Source organism: Medicago truncatula, chromosome 3, assembly GCF_003473485.1.
Source record: "Medicago truncatula cultivar Jemalong A17 chromosome 3, MtrunA17r5.0-ANR, whole genome shotgun sequence".
Classification (NCBI taxonomy): domain Eukaryota; kingdom Viridiplantae; phylum Streptophyta; class Magnoliopsida; order Fabales; family Fabaceae; genus Medicago; species Medicago truncatula.
In genome coordinates this window covers 43,668,439-43,686,504 of record NC_053044.1, presented here as the reverse complement: position 1 = coordinate 43,686,504, position 18,066 = coordinate 43,668,439, and the positions used below count along the sequence as shown (strand labels likewise).

At 34.7% G+C, this 18,066-nt stretch overlaps 3 protein-coding genes and 1 non-coding gene across 11 annotated transcripts; 2 read left to right on the top strand and 2 right to left on the bottom strand.

Annotated features, from left to right (window-relative positions):
• Window positions 1-381: 381 nt before the first annotated feature.
• Window positions 382-4,154, top strand: LOC25489698 (uncharacterized). 3 transcript variants are annotated; one of them, XR_005645255.1, is made up of 6 exons: window positions 382-1,568; window positions 1,857-1,939; window positions 2,106-2,634; window positions 2,747-2,865; window positions 3,111-3,188; window positions 3,323-3,838. It is a non-coding gene; the product is annotated as an uncharacterized protein (transcript). The 3 variants fall into 3 exon arrangements; XR_005645254.1 differs by adding an exon at window positions 4,067-4,154 and having other exon boundaries at window positions 383-1,568; window positions 2,747-3,188; window positions 3,323-3,576; XR_005645253.1 differs by having other exon boundaries at window positions 2,747-3,188.
• LOC25489697 (pentatricopeptide repeat-containing protein At1g77360, mitochondrial) lies at window positions 1,232-9,376 on the bottom strand. Of its 6 annotated transcripts, XM_013605846.3 has the most exons (3): window positions 7,632-9,376; window positions 6,934-7,193; window positions 5,799-6,786 (listed from the first exon to the last, which is right to left on the bottom strand). In XM_013605846.3, the coding sequence occupies exon 1, from the start codon at window positions 9,171-9,173 to the stop codon at window positions 7,731-7,733; it is 1,443 nt and encodes a 480-aa protein (XP_013461300.1). In that variant the 5' UTR covers window positions 9,174-9,376; the 3' UTR covers window positions 5,799-6,786; window positions 6,934-7,193; window positions 7,632-7,730. The 6 variants fall into 6 exon arrangements, 5 of the variants coding, with proteins under 5 accessions (XP_039687578.1, XP_024635039.1, XP_013461300.1 ...); XM_039831644.1 differs by lacking the exons at window positions 5,799-6,786; window positions 6,934-7,193 and adding an exon at window positions 1,232-1,250; XM_024779271.2 differs by lacking the exons at window positions 5,799-6,786; window positions 6,934-7,193 and adding an exon at window positions 4,317-4,450.
• Window positions 9,377-11,820: 2,444 nt separating this feature from the next.
• Window positions 11,821-17,053, top strand: LOC25489696 (auxilin-related protein 1). Its single transcript, XM_013605843.3, has 9 exons — window positions 11,821-12,602; window positions 13,660-13,880; window positions 13,973-14,226; window positions 14,500-14,635; window positions 14,722-14,816; window positions 15,142-15,207; window positions 15,340-15,429; window positions 16,167-16,343; window positions 16,596-17,053. The coding sequence occupies exons 1-9, from the start codon at window positions 12,115-12,117 to the stop codon at window positions 16,632-16,634; spliced, it is 1,566 nt and encodes a 521-aa protein (XP_013461297.1). The 5' UTR covers window positions 11,821-12,114; the 3' UTR covers window positions 16,635-17,053.
• Window positions 17,054-17,068: 15 nt separating this feature from the next.
• Window positions 17,069-17,846, bottom strand: LOC25489695 (WUSCHEL-related homeobox 1). The gene is made up of 2 exons (XM_013605842.3): window positions 17,601-17,846; window positions 17,069-17,518 (listed from the first exon to the last, which is right to left on the bottom strand). Exons 1-2 carry the CDS (start codon window positions 17,806-17,808, stop codon window positions 17,235-17,237), a joined length of 492 nt encoding a protein of 163 aa, XP_013461296.1. The 5' UTR covers window positions 17,809-17,846; the 3' UTR covers window positions 17,069-17,234.
• Between the last annotated feature and the right edge of the window lie 220 nt (window positions 17,847-18,066).

Sequence of the window (18,066 nt, the reverse complement as noted above, 5' to 3'; positions counted from 1 at the left end):
AAATTGATTCTGACATCTGATAAAATTGATTTCATCATAATTGATTTTGAGAGAATTGATTTATGTTTGAATACAATAACGTAGAATTGATTAATTAGGATGAATGTTGTTTGAATAGTTTTTATCAAAATTGCTTTTGAATGTATAATTATTAAAATGGACATAGCTAAATAAAAATAAATGGACATAATAGTCGAATGTATGTGCAGATCAATACTAAAGGTAAATATATTATTTAATGTAAATAAATAAATTTTCCTATATATTAATTTAAAAAATAATAAATACGATTGTTAAACCAAATTATTTTGACAAAATATTTGTTCTATATATTTTATATTTTTTGATAAAATAATAATAGAGATGGTTGGGCAAAAATGAAAAAAAAGTAGCGTAAAAGAAAAAAAATACAGCAAATCTGAACGGAAATACCGTAAAAAAAACTCAAAATTTGGTAACTCATATTCATAAATATTTTATGGGGCTAATTTGGTTCGTTGGTCCTCAAATTAAATATAAAAAAAAAAAAAAAAAATTGATAAAGGAAAATAATGGATTGTAATAATCAAAATATAAAATTTGATGGAGAATTGATTCTAGTTAATTTAAAAGTTAGGAATTGTAACTTCATCCAAAATTGCTTTTGGAAGGTAGAAGCAATTCTGAAAATTCAATTTTCACTTTTGAGGTGTTGTAGAAGTGCTTCTTGTTGGAAAGAAGCCAAACCAAACACACACTTAGAAGAGGCCACTCTCTGTGGACGTGGGAACCGTATCTGCGGCATGGTTCTGCAAAAAGGGGTGGTGGTAAGACTATGTTACGTTATCAATTCTCATTCTCATATTGGGAGAATGGATCAATTCTAGAAATAGAGTATTTTCATTGGTGGGGGTGTTGGTGTTGTTGCAGAGTGAGAAAATAGAGGGGGAGGTCTCAAGGGACGTTAGAGTAATTTTTGCTAAGTTGTATTTAAAACAGAGGATGATTCCCTTTCTTAAAATATGTGAAGTATACATACAAGTAAAAGAAGAAGAAAAAAACATGGCAATGTTTATGTATGGAGCTTGGCTACTTGCAAGATGATTGATAATTGACGATAGACTGATAGATAGAGAACAGCCTTCAATCACATGAAAATTCTCCACACCCTTGTAGTTGCTTCTCCCCTAATTAATCATTAGTTGAGAGACACAGCTTATATACATTTAAATTTTTCTACACTCCAAGATAATCAGGCCTTTCCTTTCCAACTGAACCAAAGATGAGAAATTTTTCTTACCCACCCACTTCCAATAGAACTTAATTACTCATGGTCGCTAATTTCTTGCTTCTTTATTGGTACATAGCATGTAGTATTACTATTACCACTCATTGTAGCTTTACGTTCAAAATACTGACGTGGCATATTCTAAAATCTAAATGTGTAGGAGTGAGTTTGTGATCTCACTATGAAATGTGATATGTTGTTGACTATCAATGCTCATCAATATTTCTACTCTAACAGACCCCTTAGCATCAAAACTCCATTGTTTTCTTTGTTTCTCAAATGCCATCCATCCATTCCAAAGGTAAAACAACTCTCATCCTTCCTTTCTTTTTTTAAATGACCAATGTTAATATTTAATTGTTATAATAGTGTTTTTTCTCTCAAGTTTGAATCAGTTGAGTTATCTAACCCCAAGTTTTTATTGCCTTAATGGTTGTATATGATATATATGAGTTTATTTTTTTAATATTTGTTTTCTATGATTTCAATTCCTTGAGCAATTTATTTGGACACTTGTTGCCTGTGAATTATCAAGAAAAGATTTGAATTTTTAGGTTGTTCTATAATTTGAATGTTGGCATTTTTTCAGATAACCAAATTACGACTAACACTGCCAAGTTGTTCCCCGACTTCTTCAAAGTCTTCCTCATAGAGAAGCATTATGAGAGAATGGTATTTTCTTGTTGTTTATCATGCTTCCTCCGATTATTATTATTAAGTTTTATGCATAATATGTGATGTAAGTAGTCATTAACTACATGATATATATTTCATACCAAAAAAAAAACTGATATTAAGTAACATTGATCTTCATCTTTTTTTCTAAAATTTATTGCAGCTTATCCCAATTGCTTTTGTGAAGCTCATGCTTTCGAAACAAAGGGTATTGAAATATTTTATCCTAAGGGATCATAGAGGAACAGATTGGCATGTCAAAGCACGTTCTATTGGTCGCAAGCTTTATTTTGATGATGGTTGGAAACTATTCAGAGAAGAAAATTCTTTAGAGGACAATGACTTCCTTGTTTTCAGACATATTGAAAACAATGTATTCAAGTTCAAAATTTATGAACTATCATCAATGTGTAAAAAGATGAAGGTAATGGATGGGGAGGAAAATAATAATATGTTGGAGGATGAGGAAGATGATGATGATGGTGAAGATGATGATGATGACGAACGACGATTATACAATGGTAGAGGAAGAAGAAGAGGAAAAAGATGAAGGTGATGGTGATGGTGATGATGAAGACGATGGGGATGCTGATGATGATGTGCATATAATAATGAAAGAAAAAAGAATAAAGGAGTTGACAAGGGAATCAGTAGAAGCTGTGAACATCAACATTGTAGAACCTGCAAAGCATGTATGTTTTTGACATCATACTGAAGAATAATAAGAAGAAAATACTATTTTGTTTTTTCAGTTGTATATTTATTCGAGAGTCAACATTTACCTAATGATTGACTGTGGTTTAGGGAGCATTGGAAGCAGCTCTGCAGCTCCAAAACATGAAGATGATGAAATTGATGTTGAAATGTATATTCAGCCAGGAAATCCTTACTTCTATGCAAAACACTACAGACCCAACGAATTGGTTTAGTTCTTTATATACTCTACTTCGATTTTGTGCTTTGTCATTTCTTTGATGTGTATATGCATTGTTTTTTTGTAACATCGGAGCATTGTTAGATGAGTAATTAGCTCATTTTTCTTAAGCTTAGGGTGAGGAACTAGTCTTATTTCTTTTAACCTCTATTTTGTGACCCTAAACAAACTTTTACAACTATTACATGTTTTCCTTCCTTCATGTGCTTATGGTATCACTCTTGGCTTTTGTAGTATATTTTAAAGAATGTCGTTAAGGATTTCTGCCTTTGCTTTACAAAGCATATCAGCCTTGTATGTTGCCACTGCAAGGTATAATAGTTATTTACCTTGCGTTTTTTTTTTTTTTTTTTTTTTTTTTTTACAATTATGAAGTGAAGTCAACTTTTATTGATTGTGTTGAGAATTTGATATTCCAGTTGCATTCATATTTTTTGTTATGACAGGATGTTCGAGGTAATGAAATAGCAGCCTGTCATCACATATTGGCACAAATCAACACAACACATATCGAAAAGAGAGGAGAAATACGTAAATGGAAAGATGGTCGAGTCTTTGAGCTAGGGTGGGCAGATTTTTGTAGAAAGAGCAAGATTACAGAAAATGATAGATGCTTGTGTGAAGTTGTGTTGCATGGAGGCAAATCAATTGAAATGCTTAGGGTGCACGTTATTAGGAACGAATGAGTCAAGCAGCAAAAGTACTTCTATTAACTTGAAACTTGTTTATTTGTAAAATATTTTTATGAAGGGTGTTTTTATAACTTTCTTATGGAACAGTTTCTGCCATGACTATGATGACCACTTTTATCTATGCCTCATTGGATAATATTATTTAGTTTCAACTATTGCAGAATCATTTCTCTGATTTTACATTGGAAGATTGCAATGCACAATGGTTGAAATGTTATTGCTAATTGTTGATCAGAATTGAATTTGAAAACCTTCATTAGGTTAAAGTCACTTGTTTTCTTTGTAATAACTGTTTTATCTATAAAGTTTAGGTATTGAAAAAGTTTGGAAGTTTTATTTTCACCTTTTGAAAATGGAAAAAATCACTAATCCACTTATGCAAAAAAATATTCCACTGGGAAGTCTTCCCTCCAACCTTCTATGTATGTTTATTCTAGTGTATTCCATTTCCATTTCTTTTGAAAAAATTGCTGTATAATAATTGACTCAACTATACAGATCACACCCTCCACTATGCTGAGAAGGTAGAAAACAAAAAGCAAATCCGTGAACTTTGTTGACCGGTTTCTCATGATTCTGGGTTGAAATGTGCTGGTTCTTTACCTCCACTGTTGTGCTCATGCACTGAAGCCGATTGATTGTTCAGATCCGTCGTATGCCACGGCGCATGTGCTGATGGTGAAGGATCAATGCAGGGGACGGTGCTGCATCCAGCTCCCCTGCATCCGACTGCCATGGTCTTGTAGCGTCATCATCTAATGGCGACTCCACAGCTGACGCATGAACACGCTTAGCCGTTTGTTTCAACTTATTCGGAAAAATCATCCGCTTTTTCTTCGGTGGAATCTTGACATTCTTACTTGTTTGTTTAGGAGGCATGATCTGTCCAAAAAACACGAGAATTTAGTTGATACTAAGCAAGAAAAATCATCCGCTTTTTCCTAAGCTCAGGAGGAGCTTTTAGTGATGGTATGGTGCAAGGGTCAAGACACACTCGTTCGACCAGCTAAAACAAGAAAAAGATATGTCAATTTCTTTTGCAATTCAGTTTTTAACCCTGGTATTCTGAACAATCACTATTCACTACCACCGCAAGTTTTCCAGCATAGACCAACTATGCTTTCCATTCTTATCTACATACTTGCACTGTTTACAAGCAGTTGAGCTTTCAGTTAAAAAAAATACTGGGATTTATTGACAAAACATGAGGCTGCATAAATGATATGCTAGTCTTTCAGACAAGTTTACTTGACCAATATAAACTGTACATGTGTGTTACCACAATACCGTCATCTGCATATGTATTGTTCTCATACGTTGCGCTAGAATCGGGTTGTTTTGCAAAAAGAGTTTCAATATTTTTACTAACCATGTTTTGAGCAGTCAAAAGCTCTAATCTTTGTGTCTGGACATCTAGCTTCCTGGGACAACTCCTTGTTTATCTCATCTAGCTTTCCACATAAAGTACTATTTATAAAAGTCATAACAAGCCAATTTAGAAGAGTGGAGTCTATAACTGAATCACCAAATGGGCAATCCAAGACATGAGTATGTGATTTTTGAGATTTTTATATCCTTGTGGAGACCATCCGGTAACGGTCCACCGGAGTATCAGAGTGGTTATTTAATTTCTAGTATTTTAGCTAGCTTGTCTTTAAATCCCAACTTTCAGGTGACGATTGTTGAACTACAAGCGAATATGGTTGATCATACTCTTGTAAGAGCGGTCGTTTCTTGTGATAATCACCATGTTTGAGTTTGTTCCTCTTGGTATCGAACTCCTTTTGATTAATGATTTGAATTAAGTTTGTTTTGATAAAAAAAAATAAAAATGAATTACCTAATTAATAAATAGCATTGTCAAGGGTCCTACGACATCCACACAATAACAATAAAGAAATAAAAACAAGACTAGGGACCCCAAACAGAAGAGGTTTATGCAATAAAAAAGTTGATTTAGGAAGGTGAATGGAATTGAGATAAACAGGAGGCAAAGGGGGTGGCTCAATATTATGGCGGAGTCACAAGGGATCTAATAATGTGACACTGCAGCGGCAGGCAGAAGCACGCACGTGAAGCAAAGGAGGCCACTTTTTGTGGACATGAGCATTGCATCTGCAGTGTGGTTTTGCACAAAGGGGTGGGTGGTAAGACTGTTACGTTCTCAGTTCTCATATTTGATGGGAGCCTGGAAGAATGGATCAATTCTACAAATAGAGAACTGTAAATCTAAAAAGAGAAAGAAGCATTATTTTTATTGAATTGAATTTATTAAAACAGGATGATTCCCTTTCTTACCATATATAATGTATGCTTCTCCTTCTTACAATATGTAAAGTATAAAAGTAAAAGAAGAAGGAAAAATATGACAATGTTATGGATGGAGCTTGGCTACTTGCAAGAACCGTGAAAAGATGAAAATTGACTACAAACTGATAGAGAACAGCATCCCGATTCAGCCCTTAACCTTCAACCACATGGAAATTCTCCACACCCTGGTAATTGCTTCTCCCCTAATTAATCATCATCCCTTCCTTCCTACTTGTTTCTTGAATCTCCTCATCTAATCCCTTTGGACCATGTGTCCAATCTGGTGTGTGTGCTCTTCTTTCTTTTCTATGATTCGGGGGCCACTTGTCCCTCTTCTTCCTCTACTGTCGGCTTACGTATGCGAGCCTCAAGCACAATAGTTTCCTTCCTTATTCCCTTGTTCTCTTATGCCCATAGACCTATCAATGGCCATGTTACCCTCTACAAGTGCACAATTGCCTTCTATCTGGTTACAACTCACTAAATCCGCCCCATAGGAAAACAAACAGATGCTAGTTGATAAATAACAAAGGAATCTGAGCATGCATATTATGGAGTGCTATCCTGGCTTCCTTGTGGCTGTGCATCACAAAAAATTGACCGAAAATCAGGAACATGATCCTCTTATTATGCAACGAGGCTTTTTTTCTTTTGTTGCCTGGAAAAAGTTACACACACATCTTGCTGCAACTCCGACAGCCTCTATTGCACCTAGGGGTGTGCAATAAAACTGACCAGCTCCCATAAATTTGCACCAGCCCTCTGTGTGCATAGCCTCTGTATGTCTTTGACAGCGTCCGCTGTAAAAATCCAATATCCTTCCAAAGATGCAGTTCTTGGTTGAGAGACACAGCTAATGCTTGTAGATTTTTCTACACTCCAAGATAAATCAGGCTTTTCCTTTCCAACTGCACCAAAGATGAGAAATTTTTCTAACCCACTCACTTCCAAAATAACTTAATTACTCATGATGTAAATATAGAAAATACACCAAGTCATGGGAAATAAATCATTCAAAAGATCAAGGGCATGGGAAACAGAGCAAGGTTACTTACACTAGTGGTTGCCAATTTATTGCTTTTCCGTTAGTATATAGCACGTAGTATTACTATTAAACCACTATGAGCTTTTAGAATACTCATCGAAGCTTTACATTCTAAACACCAACGTAGCATATTGTAAAATCTAAATGTGTATGGGTTCGTGATCTCATTTGGAATCAGCAGTAATGTGAAATATGATATGTTGATTATCAATGCAGGTACCAGTGATGTGTGAGTAGCAGCATATGGCACACCAGAGGATTCCGATAAAACTGAATAAGTTTAAAGAAAAAGGAAAATATTAAACATTATTGAGAAAAACCCAAGTTCCACATCGGATAGATGAGACTCTTGATGAGAGTTTATAAAGAGGAGGCAATCCTCACCTTACAAGCCGGTTTTGTAAGGTTGAGTTAAGCCCCAAATTTCAACATGGTATCAAAGCTTGTCGAATTCAGGGGCCACCTACCTATTCACGCACCAAGCCCAAAGAGTGATGGGCGTTAGGGGGGTGTATTGGGAAAAACCCAAGTTCCACATCGGATAGATGAGACTCTTGATGAGAGTTTATAAAGAGGAGCAATCCTCACCTTACGAGCCGGTTTTGTAAGGTTGAGTTAGGCCCCAAATTTCAACAAACATTAACAAAGTAAGCAATACAAAAATAATAGGAGCAGCAGACATGGGTGTGAGATAAAAGAAAATCGTACCGGTTGAAACTGCAACTGTATTGACTGCAAAAATCAGTAGTCTAAGCTACATTGTATCATTCTTTAGATGTTTCTAATTGCTAGTTTCCTTCCATGCTTTTAATCATACAAAGGTTCCTTAACAAGCATATTTATTTTCTCATGCAGAAATTTGAGTACATCATCTCTCCCTTCCTTTATAAGTAACTGTCTTAACTTCCCAAAAGTAATACGTGATGGTCGAATTCCCTTCTCTATCATCTCTTCCAGTAAAATACAAGCTTTCATAGCATTGCCCTTTGCACACAGCCCATTGATAAGGACCGAAAAGGTGTGCAAGCTTGGGACAAACTGTTTTGACTTCATATACTTCCATATTTTCAGAGCCATATCCACTTCATTTCTCTCGCAAAACATCTTTATCAGCATTGTATAGGTGTCAGCATCAGGTTCACACAGCTTGATCATCCGACGAAAGACACTAAAAGCTTTATCAGTCTCTCCCTGGCTAATCAAACTACTCATGATAACGTTACATGTCCTTGAATTCGGAGCAATCCCATTGCTTTCCATCTCTTTTAACACCCGATGCACATTTTTCAATTTGTTTGCCTTACAAAAAGCACCAATCAAGGCATTATACACCACAACATCTGCCGCAATTCCATTCTTTTCCATCTCCATGAACATATCAATAGCATCCTCAATCCGACTCTCCACTCCATAAGTATGAACAAGAACACTGTAAATAAAAGACGTCGGCCTGCAATCATTATCATCCATCTCCTTAACAACCTCAACAGCTTCATCAACCCTACCAGCCTTACAAAGAATATCAACCATTATACCGTAAGTAACAATATCAGGATTACACCCCGCAGAAACCATCTCACCGAAAACCTCTCTCGCTTTAGGAAGATTCGGTTCCTTCCCCCACCCTTCAAGCAATATACTATAAGTCTTCGAATCCGGCTCAAACCGACCCTTCATACTATCAAAAATCTCTTGAGCCTTCCTAACATTCCTAGACTTACACAAAGCACTCAACAAACCATTGAAAGCAGCAAGATTCTGCGGCGTATCATATTTATCCATAACATTAAAAGTATAAACAGCTTCATCAACTTTATGAGCCCTAGCATATTTTCTCATAATAATACAAAAAGTTTCAACATTTACCATACCCTTTTTCCTCATTGAATTAACAAGCTCCCACATAATCTGATACTGTCTAATCTTTGCCAAAGACTCAATCATCAAGTGATAAGCTCTGATGGAATGTGAGTAATTTCTCTGCTTTTCAGCCCATTCGAAGAACCGAAACGCGGACATACCGGCATTTTCGAACCGTTTGAGAACGGTTTCGACTAATTCAGGAGAAACCCTAACGCCCGATTGATTAAGAGCAGTGTCGAGTGTGATTGCAGGAGAAGACATCATAACCTTGGATACTGTTTCGGTTAATTCTTCAATGTCTTGAATTGGTTCGTTTGTGGTTAACAATTTGGCGAATGAAACGCGTTTGAGGAGTGAAAAATTTCTATGGTTGGAAATGTTAATCATTTTGGTGGAAGGTTTTGATGTATGGATTGGAAATGGTGAGATTGGGATTGAAAGTTGCAAAACTTGGAGTTTGAGGAAATTGCAACTATGCAAATCCTAACGCCACTGATCGGGTCTGAAGAAATTGCTACCACGGCAATACACTACAGCCGATTCACGAAATTCGACAAGATGAGTTTTTTTCTCCTTTTTTTTTTTTTGAAATATTCTTAATTTCTTTTCTTGTTTTTTAATCATATTTCTCGTTCACCTGATACTTTCTCCATTTTTTTTCCATTTTTTTTTTTTTGTTAGTAAATGAGGTTTGAAATCCAGACCTCCATATATTAGTATGCATTGTCTTTATTAACTAAGGTAAACTTAATATTCTATATAAATTTTATTATTTTTGATGAAATTTTATGGATTCGAACCCCGATCCGTGTATAAATTATGCAATGTCCCTACCATTTATTATTTCGTTATATTATTTCTCTCTACAATAAATAAGTAAGAGTTTTATTAACAAGCCAATAATTAATGTTGCATTAAAAGTGACAAGTGATGTGAAATAAAATTGTTCTTCAAAAATGACAAATATTGTGAAACGGAAAAAATAACATTTGGACGAGAGGTCAAAGAGGACAAAAAAAGAATCATATTTCTCATTCTCACATATATATATATATATATTGGTAAATTTGTTAATGATTAGTTTTTATGCACTACAAAAAGAGTGTCATTTTTATAAACTAATTCTAAAAGTATTTCCACCGACTAACAAAATTTTATGAAAGTTCACTTTCAACTCAAAAATCCGTTAAAAAGGCTAAAGAATGATCTCAATTGTATGAATATTACACCAATTATTTCAATCAATAATCAAAGTATCATTTGTTAAAAGGTAATGGGTAACTCTTTAAGAATGATGGGTAGGCTAGTCTGATTTCTTTAAGAAAAAAGTACTCTTAAGAATGCATCATCATCAATTCTTTAAAAAAATGCATCATGATGAACATCCACTTAAAAACCACAATTTTTTTAATCATCTGGCATGGTACTGTCGTTGCAAATAAAAACAAAAATGGTGACAAGACATCTCTACCTTAACCCATGACCCATAATAAATTCATCAATGAGGCTACCATTAACAAGAATATAGATTGATGTCGTCCTTGGACATTATGGCATCTAAGACCTCCATTTTAAGGCAAAATTTGTTCTTTTCAAAATACAGTGAAGATAGGACCAATCCATCAAGTCATAACTATTCTCAAAGTCAACCTTGAACATGATTAAATCCCTTTGTTCTTTTTAGCTTCATCCACAATCTTGTTGGCAATCAAGACACCATCAACAATTTGTATATCCTTCAAAAAAGACGACCGAGACTCATAAACTACCTTTTCAATAACGCATTTTAGACGATACCTAGTCAGAGAAATTAGTTTATAATCTACCATAGTTTGATAATTCATCTTCTTAGAAATTACAATGGTAAAAATACTATTCAAGCCACACACCAACCTCCCATGGATTTGAAAATCAGTAAATAACTTCATAAGATCTTATTTAATGTCTTCCCAAAATTCTTTTAAAAACCCAAAATTAATCCTATTGAGACCAAAAATTTTGAAGCTTTCATAATTCCACAATGCTTCTTACATTTCCTCCAAAGAAAAATGTTGAGTTGAAGAAACTCCGTCTAACTCTAACATACCCTTGATAGACATTGTACACACAATTGACCTACATATATGTCTCTTTTCAAAATGATTTTTAAAGTGGTTGAAGACTTCACCTTTAATTTCATTCACCCCTTCCACACTTTATCTGTTAACACTAATGCTTAAAATTGCATCATCACTCCTTCTCTTAATCATATTATGGAAGAACTTAGTATTAACATCACATTCTTTTAACCATAACCACAAGATATTTACCATTGAAGACTACCATTCACCCTTGACAAAGAGGAAAAATTGCTAACCAATTCCTCATTGGGAACGATTATCTCATACATTACATCAACTGCCATATACAAAAAGTTTGTTAAGTCTGCTCGTTACCTGATCCTCGAAACGAAACTCAATAAACCATATACCGTTTAACGAAAAGTCTATCAAACCAGAATTTTCAATGAGCTCGTTGGAAATTCTCATATAACTATCTCTAGAATAATCAAAAGTTCCCTTACGTTGATACGACTTCTTTAAAACCTTCATAGATACAAAAAATCAGACAAGAATCGCCTACTACATTTTGATATAATTGTTGTCATAAAACTCATTTTTAAAAACAATACACATTACATTTTATCTGTAGCACACACATTAGAAATAGTCAAATACTCTGTATAATTAAATCACATACTCGATATAAACAACATGTTATTCAGATTACATGAATATTCTGCAGCAAAACACACTTAGTATCATGATGAATATATCAGAATCGTGATGAACCCTGTGATTATAACAAATGCATCATTATGATTCTGACGTATATATTAGAAATTAAAATAAAAAATGTTTTAAACACAAAACTTATATTTTAATTTATTTACAATCCTTTAACACGTGCCTTAATGTAGAAGTTTTTTTTTTTTGACAAAAAAGTGGAAATTATTGGGAAGCAATAATAATATAACCGCGTAGGATTGTGCGTGATTGGTCACTACCAGAAAGGCATCGGCAGCCCAGCCAGCGAAGTGAAGAAAGAGAGAAATAGAGAATAGGAAAAGAAGAAACCCTCATCTCTTCTCTTTCTCTTCCATTCTGAGACACAAATAGAAAATAGGATCCTTAATATTAACCTTACACCTATCTCTATCTATCTATCTATTTCCCTAACTAACTTTCTATTCCCGCCACAACACTTTTCATCTCACAATTTTCCCAATTCATTTTTCCTTTTCCTACCTTATACCCCAATTTTCCGTTCTATCCATTTTGTTTCAACCATGGACGAGTTTGGTGTTTTGACCGAACGATATGGATTGAAACCCCAAGGTAAATCAGCTCCAATGGCTTCCATAAAGCGATCCACACCCACACCTCCCACCAATTCTCACTTCCAATCCCAAAACGGATCCAGATCTCCTCAACATTCAACTTTCGATTTTGATTTCGGCGTTAAACCACAGCACTCAGGGGGTTTTGGCGATGCCATTGACGATATCTTCGGTGGAAACACCAAATCAAAGGTCGGCTATGGAGTTTCGTTTGACGATGATCCGATATTCGGATCGGTTTCAACATCTTCTTCGTCGTCTCAAGTTTATGTAGATGATATATTCGGTGGAGTCAATCAAAAAACTGTCGGTGTTGATGATTTATTAAATAACATTGGTGGATTGCATGCAACAAACTCTAAAAGTTCGATTAAAAAATCGCATGATTTTGGTGACTTCATGTCTGGCTTTGGTGGAAGCAGCGTTTCCAATAATGGGTATGGTTTTTTTGTCTTCAGTTCCTTTTTTTTTTATTTTTTTTTATTTTTATATATGAAGAATTGAATTGATGTTAAGGAGAATTTATTCTAAAGTTTATGGTAATTCACATGATATTAGTCTGTCTGGAATGTATCGTTTGTTTTACTGATAAAAGGACTATGACAGAAAAGCAACTGATTATGATGATAAATTTTTAGCTGTTAATTTATCGGCATATCCATATAGATGAAGACAAAGTACCATGTACATGCTCCATTGCTCCCAGTAACCTTTGGATGTTGTTTAGAGAGAAATAAAACCATTGTGTAAGTAGGATATTAGCATTACACTTATAGTAAAGCTTATCGATATAAGTATTGAAGATGCATCATGGATTGCCGTAAATATTTTGGCCTTGACTATATTCTCATATTTTGGAAGGAAATATTTGAGATTGATGACATGCAAGGTTGTCAAACCTGAGAGTTAAAGTAAACTCGTTTTGTCTAGGTGGAGTCAACTTGCAAACTTGATCTGTTACGAGTTTACATCATATTTAAGTAATAAGTTTATCTCGTGTTTTTAACAACTTTGATGAGGGGCACGATACTGTTCGTTTGCATGATCTTGTGTGGATAAATTTAGATTCATTTTGCGTGGTTCATATTTTTGGGACAGCTATACTTTGTTAGGTTAATTATGAATTTGGTTTTAGTGTTCTTTTTCTTCATGTTTCCAGCCATGCTTTGTTTGAACACACAACCTGTGTCCTCGTTCTGTGTATGTGTAGAAATTTTGATGCATGAACTACACTTTTTGGCATATGCATTGGTTGAAGCTACTTCAAATACATGCTTCTTGATGTCAATATTATTTGGGAGTATCTTTGACTATTCTTTCTGCTTAATTTTTAAGTGGACGTAAGACATTTTTTTTCTATTTACAAGTGTTTTGTTGTTTATCGCTTGAATTAAAAATAACAGCCTATGTTTTCTTTGACCTTTTTATTGATCGTCGTCATACTTTGGTATTGTCTCACTGTATCTTGATATGTTTTTTTTCTCTCTCTCTCAGGAAAGCTAGCATTGAGAAGAATAATCCTCGGAAACCAACTGCCACACCCCATGATGATCCATTTTTAGTATTTGAAACTTCTTCAAGCACAGCATCTTCAGAATCATTCCTGGACTCATTAGAGCAAATCACTAAGAATAGTTCGAAACATACAAGTGGCAGCTCAAGCACCTCCCCATTATTGAGGCCTCCTCCCAAGCCAGTGAATGCTTCAAACTCAAGTAAAGATTCATTCAAATACTTGAGCTAGAAGACGTGAATAGCCATTTTTTTTATCATTGGCTCTGGTTTCTGATATCATTTTTTGATGCAGTTAACAACTCAAGTTTATCATCATCAATAGACGAGCTTGAGAACTTTGCCAAGGGCCGAGTGCAGAGTAATCCTAGTAGAAAGGCAAATACCAACACCGGTGAGATTAAGCAAAACTCAGCAGCTAAGCCAGTCAAAGATAGAGGAGCTCCAGCTGCAAGAGTGAATCAATTAAATGGTGCAGATGATCTTGAATCCTTTTTCAGCATGGGCTCTCGATCAAGCAGTGCACCGAAGTCAAGGACTACACCTGTGGTAGAAATTATTAATATAATAAGGTCTTGCTAACGTGTGCCTTAAGAACATTGGTTAAGAAGTCAATAAAAGGAAGGTTTTAACTTGAAAATACAAATTGAACATTTATCAATGTAATAAAAAATACACCATTTTCCCATATAAACTGACCTCTTTTGATTCTTTAAACAATTTCATAAGGGCACTTGTTAGCATTCTCCATATGATGATATCAAACGCTATTGCTACACCGAAAGACTATATTCAGTATTTTTTTTCTGATGCATTTCATAGGATCCCATGTTTGATCGCCAAGTAAACAGTAAAGTAAAACATGAAGGGTCACAAAGAGGACCATCAGGATCCCCAGCCAATCCGAAGAAACCTTCTTTCACGTCATCTTTTGACGACTTGTCATTGATTTTTGGCGGTAAGTTGTTTAAATTTATTTATTTCTATCACGGTGAAGTTATTTTATTGTCAACCTATCATTTTGTTTTCTTTTTGTTGCAAAAGCTTCCCAGTCATCTGAATTCGAGGAAGTGGAAGGTGAAACTGAAGAAAGAAGAAAAGCGAGATTGGGACGTCATCAGAGAACACAAGAGAGAGCGGTGTGTATTATTTTTTCTTGCTCGTTTTTCTGAATGTTTATTAATGAGGGATGGGCTCATCATTGCAAATTGAATGTCATATTTTTATTACTCAACATTTTTTGTGATATTTAATTTTCTAAAAGATTTGATTGACAAATTTTAAGCTTAATTAATGATCTATACAAAGACTTGGCTTAAGATATTTTTGGAAATTCATCTTTAATCTTGAACCCAAAAGCACATATTATATTTAAATAGTTTATTCTCGACACTGGCATTACAGATTTATATTGACATGATTTCTCATGGGACAATTTTGTTCTTTTGACTGTCACGTTTTCAGTTGAAAGCAGTGGCTGATATGAACCAGCGGGACCTTCAATCTAAGCTGGAGCAAGAAGAGAGACGAGTAAGTTTTTGTTTGGATTGTGATTTATTTCTAAGGATAATCCTGCTATAATTCTCCCCAGTTTTTTTTTTCTTTCTCTCTCTTTATATTTGTCAAATTTTCTTAGTGTGGTGTTTGATTTTAATTTGGCAGCGAATAGCCGATACTGTGGATGTTCAGATAAAGAGGTGGGCTGCAGGGAAAGAGGGAAATATGCGGGCCTTGCTGTCATCATTGCAAAATGTAAGGTTTCTTGCCATTATTGTTGTTAATTGTTAATGCTTAATTTCAATTTAGGCTCTTGAATTGACCGATTTGAAACTGTCGTTTGATTAGGATTCTTACTATCATATTGTTATAAGGTTTCATTGAAAAGGAAATGGAAACATCAGGTTGTTTGGCTATCTATGTGCCAGATAGGCATTTGAAACCTAGGTTCGGAATAGCTCTAACTTTTAATGCTTGGGCACAAGGATTAAATTAAATTCAGTATAAAACATTAAAGAAATGGAAAAATGAAGGAATAATATACCATATATAAATGGAATTATTTAGAAGAAACTTTATTTTCAATAATGTGCTGGGTTAGTTGTTACTCGTATTTGTGTTTAATTTGTATGCAATTGTGTGAAAGAACTTGGTAGAATATAATGTTGATTGATTTGTTGACTGAAATCTACATAAAGTTTTATCCATGCCCGTCAATTCCAACCATACATTTCTTTTGTTGGGGGGGGGGGGGGGCTAGATTTATAAATAACTATTTGAAAACAAACGTAGCATTGATTGTGCGTCTGTGCAATTTATTTATGGTTAACTGGATGCTTTTTCCTTGATAAAACTTTCAGTCATTACTAATATCTCATTTAAGAGGAAGATGGTGTACCTTTTTACTGGTCCTTTATTTCCTTTGATAAATAATAATTTATCCTGAAACATTTGTTTTATACAATGCTTCTTATCTTTGAATTAATATGCAGGTTCTTTCGCCAGATTATGGGTGGCAACCAGTGTCTCTGACGGATATGATCACTTCAGCTTCGGTAAAAAAAGTGTATAGGAAAGCGACATTATGTATTCACCCAGATAAAGTCCAACAGAAAGGTGCTAGTCTTGAACAGAAATATACCGCAGAGAAGGTTTTTGACATCCTTAAGGTACCATGTCAAATAATTTTGTAGAGTTGCTTTGCTTATAACTAAAATCCATACCCTTTTTTATATCCGTTCTATTAAATGTCACAATTCTGCCACACGGCACCTATGTATTGTAATATACATAATTCTATTGTACTGCTTGCTAGATTACACTAATCACCACTGTTAACCTTAACATATAATCCTCTGGTATTGAAATATAATAACTGGGTGCTTCTCTTACATATGTTTATTCTTCTGATCTTGAAACAGGAAGCTTGGACCAAGTTCAATGCGGAAGAGCTTCGGTAGATCCATCTCTTGAGGTTTTCACGAGTCAATGGATCAACGACTTGCATGGTTACGGTTTGGGGCTTTTTACTTGCCTAGCTGATGTTTGATATATCGTTTTTGTGCAGTCGAAGGTTATCACTCTACATATATGTTACATGGTGTCATTTGGCTGCAGATTCTTTGTCCTACTGATATTGAATGCTCTAGTGTAAGTTATTATATATCATAAGTCCGTGCCTAAAATCCAGTCGGCTTGCTCAAATTGTGAAGGCAAAGACTTGTATATTTAGTTTTTTTTTTTTTTTACGGGGTATATTTACATTATTAGATCAGATATATGCAAAGTTGCATACGTAATTTGTTTGATTGTTGATATTTAATTTGAGAGATTATGTTATTTTGTAAATATAATTTGTGTCTTGGACTCTAATTTCTTAGACGAACACAATTTTCTTATAGAAATGTTCATTTCGAATTTATATCATATATAGAGTACCTAAATAAGGGAGTGGTTATGGTGCATAAGGATTTTCTTATGCACCGTGCATAATGCTTCCTACACCCCAATCCATTTTTTCATACACCCCCCCTCCCATCAAACCTAACGAAAGCCCATTTTCATTTCTCTCCAAAACCAACCGAAAACAACACTCTCCAAAAGCCCATTTTCACTAAGAACATTTGACGGCGTCGTTTTTGCCTTTCTCTGGCTTTGTGATTCTGAAACCAATAGAAAACATTTTTGCCTTCAATTTTTCCAAATTTTCTAAGCTGGGCAGTGATCTGTTGGATTTGCTCAGCATAAGGTGTTCTTGTTCCTCTTCTATACAATTCTTCCACTGTTGCAGATGAATTATTATTATTATTCAACTCTGATCTCTTGCTATGATCTCCTACTGATGCTATAAAACATCATCATGACACTTTTAGTTTACACATACATACATATAGTAAGTGTAAATAAGAAGAGAAAAGAGTATATACCTTGCTGCCGCAGATTGTGATGATATTGTGAAAATAAATCATTGCCACCATGAATGCGGTTTAAGGAAGGAGTTATAGTTGAAGTGTTGTTAGGAGAAGTAGTAGGGACTAGGACTGGTCTTGGCATGAGAGGCCTTAGTTTCCTTCCACAGAATGGATAATCAGCCATGTTGAACTCACCACCTTCATTGTAACCCACCATCCACATGTTGTCAACTAGGCCTTTTCTCACTAAAAGGCTAATTATAAATAGTAGAACGAATGAAGTTACTTAGCTATAAACACTGTGTTATAAGTTTGTAATAATGATTTTATCGGGAATATTTTGATATGATCTAGTGGAAATCATTCATTTCACATTCTTTATTGTTACAAAACCATTAGACCATTAGTTTGGTTTCACATAGAACACTATCAAAACCATTAGACCATACTTATGGTTTCAGTAATATTTTTTACTTAAAAC